At 49.0% G+C, this 7,174-nt stretch overlaps 1 protein-coding gene across 1 annotated transcript in view; it reads left to right on the forward strand.

Moving 5' to 3' along the window:
- Positions 1 to 4,670, forward strand: part of LOC104465117 (unconventional myosin-Id-like) — a gene marked incomplete at both ends in the record, with an annotated part of 13,795 nt that extends 9,125 nt beyond the window's left edge. The window contains one exon of the mRNA XM_010078035.1: positions 4,516 to 4,670. Coding sequence (XP_010076337.1) covers positions 4,516 to 4,670 — 155 coding nt within the window. The remainder of the gene's footprint in view (positions 1 to 4,515) is intronic.
- Between the last annotated feature and the right edge of the window lie 2,504 nt (positions 4,671 to 7,174).

Here is a 7,174-nt window from a genome sequence, read left to right on the forward strand (position 1 = left end):
AGCACCCCCCTCCCTGCCCCCTCCTTTCAGGCAGCTGTAGAGAGTGATGAGGTCTCCTCTCAGCCTCCTCTTCTCCAGACTGAACCCCCCCAGCTCCCTCAGCCGCTCCTCGTCAGCCCTGTGCTCCAGACCCTTCCCCAGCTCCGTCGCCCTTCTCTGGACCTGCTCCAGCCCCTCAATGTCCTTCTTGTGGGGAGGGGCCCAAAGCTGACCCCAGGATTCAAGGTGCAGCCTCACCAGTGCCGAGTCCAGGGGCACAATCCTGCCCTGGTCCTGCTGGCCACACCATTGCTGATGCAGGCCAGGATGCTGTTGACCTTCTTGGCCAGTACACAGAGACTCTGGGCAGAGGGTTTTTCCTGGGTGGGTGGCTTGCTGTGAAGCACCAAGGTGAACTCAGGTGGACACGGTGGAATTCTGTCCATCACAATTTCTCACTGTTGGTTTTCTGCACTCTTACCTTACACAGAACAGCTAGGCCACTTACTACATCAGTGCTGTCCTGGGTTAAGCTAAGAGCTTTCTAGCTAGCGAGAGGCTGTGTTTTGGATTTATGCTCAGGAGAAAAGCTGATAAGAAAGGAACGTTTATAATTATTGCTAGGATACTTGAAGGTCCTTCAGCCTCTCTGCTCTCCGCAGGCAGGTCGGGGGGGGAGGAAGGAGTCCTCTTTTCCATTTACCCCTTTAATTCTCTCCCCTATCATTGGGTGGGGGTGGGAATTGTGTGAGCGGGTGTGTGTGGCTTGGCCCCCAGCCAAGGGCTAACCCTTCACAAGTACTTACAGGTAAATCTGTATTTATCACAGCTTTAAGAAAATATCTGCCTTGCCTGTGTGTCCGATGGGTTTGAAGGCAGAGTTTGTACATTCGTGTACCAGCACGAGAGCAGGTCAGTGTGCTGGTAGCCTGGATGGTTTCCTCTGGAATCCTTCGTGCCTCAAAAATTCAAGGAGGCAAGCAAGTCAGATACAAACGGTACATTGCCTATAGGCTATCTGTTACTTGGTAGGGTTAGGAATGGTTGCTTTTTCCCAAACCACGAGTGTCTAAAATAGAGCATCCATTCACCCAGGGTGCTGTAGCGCAGGCTGTGTGCTGGCTGGCTGCTTTGCGTCGCCTCTGGCAGCAAAACCGTTAATGGTCTGTGCATAAGGGTCTCCTGCTCTTAGAATACTTCAATTTCCATGGGTATAAATCAACTCTATAGATCTGCAATTATTCCCTTCACTAATCTACCCCCAGACTTCTCAGCTGAACAGTTTCCTTGACCTGAGCGACTGTGAAGTGGTCCCGGAGCACTTTGCACAGGAGGGAAGGATCCAAAAGACCTTTCCCCGCCCTGTACAGGTGTCAGAATAATATTCCAGAGCGGGTATCGGATGAAAGCTATCTTTGGCAAGTGCTGTAGCGATCAATTTCTGCTCTGTTGGCCACAGCCTCTCCTTCTACTTGCCCTCCTGCGCCGTGCTCCTGGGGAACACAAGCAGCTCTGCGCGTACGTGCTGGGATGGCGTTGCGGGGATGCTCACTGATCCCGTGAGTTCCTGCTGACCCCTCTCTGCGCCGCAGGAAGAGGAGGAGAGCGTGGAGATGTGTTTGGTTCATGTGTAATACATGAAATGTTCTGGCAGGAGTTCTGAAACTGAACTCCAGCCGTAGTGCAGTTGTTTCTCCTTTTGTAGTTACATTTTCTGTTTGTTGCTAACTGATCTGAATGTGCGTTGTCTTTCACCTCTTGCATACTCTCCCTCGTTTTTTCTGCGTGCCTGATCCCTTCTTGCGTGGAAACCCTTTCACACCGTGCAGGGAGGTGGTGTAAGCCCGTTAGTGATACAGCTACTCCTTCCCTTTTGGGGAAAGAGCGATTGTTTGAACTGATACGAGGTTTTTTTAGATTGTTTGAACTGATACGAGGATTTTTGCAAAGCAGATGGCTAATAATGACAGCAGGCGTGCTGTGGATCCGGTATGTCCCACTAGAAAGACGCATGTTCCCAGGGAAGCTGGACTGCCCGTCGGATAGATACAGGTGACCCTGGCTGAAGCTCGTCTCCCTGCTAGCAGTGCTGCTCGCCGCCAGCGTTTCCAAAGCACCCCCTCAGCCGGGCAGCATCCTTGGGGACCGTGTTTCCATGGAAATCTCATTGGAGACACTCAGCTGATGCCCGTTACCACCATCAGCTTGTTTTCGGCTGCAGAAATCACACTCCAGGTCCCCATCTCCTTTAACTCTGTTCACACGTCAGCGGTTTAAGCGCAGCCCGTGCATGCCTGCCCACGTCCGGCTCTGCCTCCTGGTACTGTGCATCCCGCGTGGCGGGTCCGGAATTGTGTGCGGATGATGACAGAGCAATAACCTGCCTCTCAGCCCTGACTGTTTTGCTGTATCGAGATGCTACCTGGGGGATTTTCTGCGTGCAGCCGTTCCGGCAGTGCCTCAGAAGCACCAGTACACAATGAGCTTTTTGTTCTTACCTAGAGAGAGAACACCCCAGGAATGGCAGAAAGGAATTAAAGGCGACTGAGCAGCAGGAAGGATCTTGCACCGACCTTTGAGTGAACACAGTAAAGGTGGATGCTGAGAATCTTTTCCTGACCCTCGAGCAGAGCTAATATTAGTGTTTGTAAACACTGAGATAAGCACCTTCTCCGAATTATTTCTTTTGTGTTCTGTTTATTTGTGCAGATAGTCTGACGGGGAAGGGGTGAAATAGGAAAATTTTGAAGAGCTCTTAGACTTCTGACATGGTTCTGTTGAATAATTAATGCTTAAATAGGCTTTTCAAACCCAGAGATTTCAACTTGTTCATCTTTCACCCTCGGTGCGCATTAAAAACCTTGACGGCAGCAGTCCCTGCGGTGCCATTGTGCTGGCGGGATGTCATTTAAGCATGCAAATTAATTTTAAGGGACACTATAAACGCAGGCAGCTGCTAATGTCTGTGCATGAAGCGTAGCTGGTTTTTAAAGCATTTCACAACCTCAAACAGCCTGAACGGTGGAGAATAAACTCCACCTGGGTTGGGTATGTGCAACTGGTAGCAGGAGGTCTGTGCTCGGTGTTTCAAATCTCCGCGGTTGCTGCAGTTCAGCCAGGCTGGGTGATAACCCGACGAAATAGGAGTGGTTCAAAATGTGGGTAGGTGTTTTATCCGGAAAACAGGGCACACGCCGCACGGCTGTATGTCGGTTGCGGTGTGCTTTGCTGGGGCAACGCTGCTGGCTGGGGTGCGTTAGACATCCCGCGCTGGGACAGCTTCTGCTGGGGGTGATTCATGGCTCTGAGAGCAGCGAGCGGTCTCCAGCTCCGTTTGTGCTCACACCCTGCACACGCAGGCGCTGGGGTTACACAGGCGGCTTTTTTTCTTTAAGAAGGGAATAATGAGACTTTCATTTCCACGAAATGCTGTAGCGGTGCCTCTCACTCAGAGGAGAAGGTGGCTTCTCTCTGCAAATCTCCGGGTGACTCAAAGGGCTCCTCAGTCCTTTGGTGGACAAGGAAAGGTCTGCCCTCTTCTCTCTCTGAACTCAGCATTCTTTTGCCTTTCTCTCTCTCTTCCCCCCTTTTTTTTTTAATTTTACTGGTTTGTTAAATGTACTTGCCTCTTGATGTTTCTTTTGCCATCCTTATGGTTTGTTTCCCCAGCACAGATTCATTTTTTGCTTTTTCTAATATTCCTCTGAATAGCCCATGTACCCAGCATTGCCACTCCTAAAAATTTCCTACTTTTGCTTTGTGAGATGATGAGGACAAAGCTTTCAATGTGCTAAGTAGCAGTTACTTAACAAAAAAACCAAAAAAACCCACAATAACAACAAAACAAAAACAAAAAACAAAAACACCCCACCAAAGCAAAAACCCAGACCGAAACCCCGCAGCTGTTTATTTTGTCAGAACACCAAGAGCTTATTCCATAGCTAGATACTGGCATCATCACGACTTCGCAGGGTTTGCAGCTTATATTCTTCATCAAGATCTTCAGGCTTTTGGTAAACTTCGTTCCTACGGTATCTGCGTATCGTGTTCCCAGCGCTGCGGGTGTGAATGGCAAGATGGTTGTTGGCTGGACTCGGGACAATTGTTGGTTTCCTTTGAAAAGAAAAGAAGAAGAAAAACAAAAAAAAAGCAGGTTTGTGGCTCTGCCACTGAGCCGTGTGGTGGTGTGCAGCGCGAGATTTTTGGGAAAGAGCTTCAGCTGTTAGAAATACGGATGGAGCGCTCTTGGGGACAAGCAGAGGGGCACTGCGGTGACACGGGGCGGTGCTGCTTCTCCAGGAGTTGCTTGGGGTGAACCCAGGGTAGACGGTAAAATCTCCTTGCACCTTTGAGGCTGTTGACTCCCTGTTGTTTCACCCTGACTTTCCAGCTTGCGGGAGGAGTACTGGGGACCTGCACCCTGCTGGTGCCCCCCGCTCACTGGTGGAGGTGGAAGTTGAGAGCGAGCGTGGCATCCTGCAGAGGAGCCAGCTAGCCTGGCGAGTATATAAGGTCGTTCTTGTTTTCTCTTCCCAGTTGGTAGGGTTGAGCGTCTCCAACGGAAAGGACCAGCTCGTGGTGTTCCACACGAAGGACAACAAGGATCTCATCGTCTGTCTCTTCAGTAAAGAGCCCTCCAACGACAGCCGGATCGGAGAGCTGGTGGGAGTCCTGGCAAGTCACTTCAAGAGGTCAGTGCTGGGGATGGATTTTGTTGAAATCTCAGTCTAGCGTGCCAAAGCAGAAACTTCCCCTGAAGGCATTTGGGTGCTGGTCTTGAGCTTTATCTGTGCTACTTCACTGCATTACTAGGATACCAGAACAACATTTTTTTTTTCCTTGCCTTTCTGGGACATGTTTTTTAGCTATAACCCTTTGCTTGCCCCTTCTGCCTTCCCCGTGTGTTCATTCGAGGATGGGTGTTTGGGGACAGATATCACTGAAGATGCATTTTGACTGTGTCACGTCTCCTGAATGCTTCTCCCAGTCCAACTCTTCCCATGTAAAATTCAGATAGAGCTGTTCCTTTGTCACATTGCTCCCCGTGCCCCCAGTGATTTATTGCTTGAGCCGTAAAATGTTGTCTCAGTTTCCTTAAAACTGTCTCTCTTGTAAATCAGTGTGCAAAAGCTGGTTCATTGGTGGACTGAACACTTGGGTTGCACTTGTAGCTACAGCTGAACCAGGAATAATCACCTCGATAGCGCAAGTTCGGGACAAGCGTCACAGCAGCGACTCCATTGCAGGCAATCACTAAAAAGTAACTCTGTAGAGAAATGGTGTGTGGGGCAAAGAGACCTTTGGGGTTGTCCCCTTGCTCCTCCAGAACAGGTTCTCCCGAGGACTGGTGCTGGTCAGCATCACGTGCAGTATCGTGCTCCATTTGTGACCGATAAAGAGGAGTGTCTGTAGGGGAATATTCATACAGAGCTGCAAGTGGCAGGGCAAAGAGAGTGAAGGTAAGTTACGTTAGGTCTCTGGGTAATTTTTTTCATGAATTCAAGAGGACTGTGCCGGTTTAGCCACGTCTCGCCACCAGTGTGTGAAGTTCACCGTGCGCTGTGCTGCTGCAGGTAGGTGCTACTTTCCCTTGAGGTGATTCTCAGCATCGCCGTAACTTGTTTGGAGAAATTCAGTGCTGAAGAGCCACGAAAAACATTCTCTGGTTTTGCTTTTGCCTAAATATAGTTTAATTTCAAAGGTAGCTACTCTTGAAGTCTCAGGAGATGATGGGTATTGCAAAGCAACGCGCTTCATTTCAGGATCCTGGGAATAGCTGGAGCTCTCTGAGGCGTGGCTGGTGTGGGTCAAACACAGGTGACGTCTTCTTGAGATAGCTGATGGTCCTCGGTGCCTTAATGAGTCTCTGATGGTGGGAAGAGCTGGGAAACCATTGATTACTCTTCTTTGCTCAGACATTACTGCGAAGTACCCGGGTTTTCATCACGTATCCGGGATAGCTCAGTGCGTGGCTCATAGAATCATTAGGGTTGGGAAAGACCTCAAGGATCATCGAGTCCAACCACCAACCCAACCCCACCCAACCCACTAACCCATGTCCCCAAGCCCCACATCCACACGTTTTTGACCCCCTCCAGGGATGGTGACTCCACCGCTGCCCTGGGCAGCCTGTTCTTCGTTTGAAGAACGTATGTTGTGTGGCCGTCGTTATGAATTATTGCATCTTTCATGTAAGGGTTTAAACTATTGATTTTCAACTTCTTCTGCTGATTTTAATAAAGACATTTTTCTCTTTAAAAAAAATTAGTTTTTCTCTAATCCCTGTCTGTAGAAGAATGGCAGTTAAATACAATTATATGCTGTTTAATCTTCACTTAATACAATAATAACCTTTTGTTTTCTGCTTCAAAAATGCCAAATCCAGCACAGCTGGTTAAATGGGAGAGCTGGTCTAAAAGCCCCTTTTTCTCCCACATCTGATAAGAGTTACTGGTTTAACAGTAATGGACAGGAGCAGCTCACATTTAATTTTCCAAATACCCAAATGTCATGGTTTCCCTCTTCAAAGCAATACCTGTAAATCAAAATAAAAGGAAATATTCTTGTTTTGAGCCACTTTCCATTAACTAAGAGTAAAAAAAATCCCGTCAGTGAATGGGATTAGCTGACCCCTTGCTCAAGAGGCACTTTGGGAATTCCCCATTAAACAGGATTAGCCGAAAGTCCTCGTGTGCCTCATGGCAAGTGTCAGCTTTCTCCATCCTGCCTGTCAGAAGGTGGTTGCTCTGAAAAGAAACTGGATCCGGCAGTTAAAATCTTGAGCCTGAGAGTTCAATCGCCGTGTGACCCTCTAATGGGACTTCAGAGCTCTGCCGCGCCTGGGACGCGGGGAGCAGCTTCCTTGGGTTACGGGGGGTCTCCCTTAAGGTCCTCCCTGAACATACAAAGTCATTTCCAACCATCTTGATACCAGTCCTAAAACCCATTTTGAGTGTTTAGCAAGGGTAGGGTTGCACAGCTGCCCCTGGTGTGTGTATGGTAACGACACTTTACTTGTGGAATAAAACCGTGCACGACTCCGTGCCATGCGGTGTTGGTGTGTAGGAAAGAGGAGGAGGAGGCTGGTGGTGACATCTGTGCTGAGGATGCCGAAACCTCCTTCAGATGCTTTGTTTCAGTTTTTATTATTTTTCCAAACCGGGAACTTCAATGCTGACACATCTTGCATTGGGAA

Source organism: Pterocles gutturalis, unplaced genomic scaffold, assembly GCF_000699245.1.
Source record: "Pterocles gutturalis isolate BGI_N339 unplaced genomic scaffold, ASM69924v1 scaffold25828, whole genome shotgun sequence".
Taxonomy (NCBI): Eukaryota; Metazoa; Chordata; class Aves; order Pterocliformes; family Pteroclidae; genus Pterocles; species Pterocles gutturalis.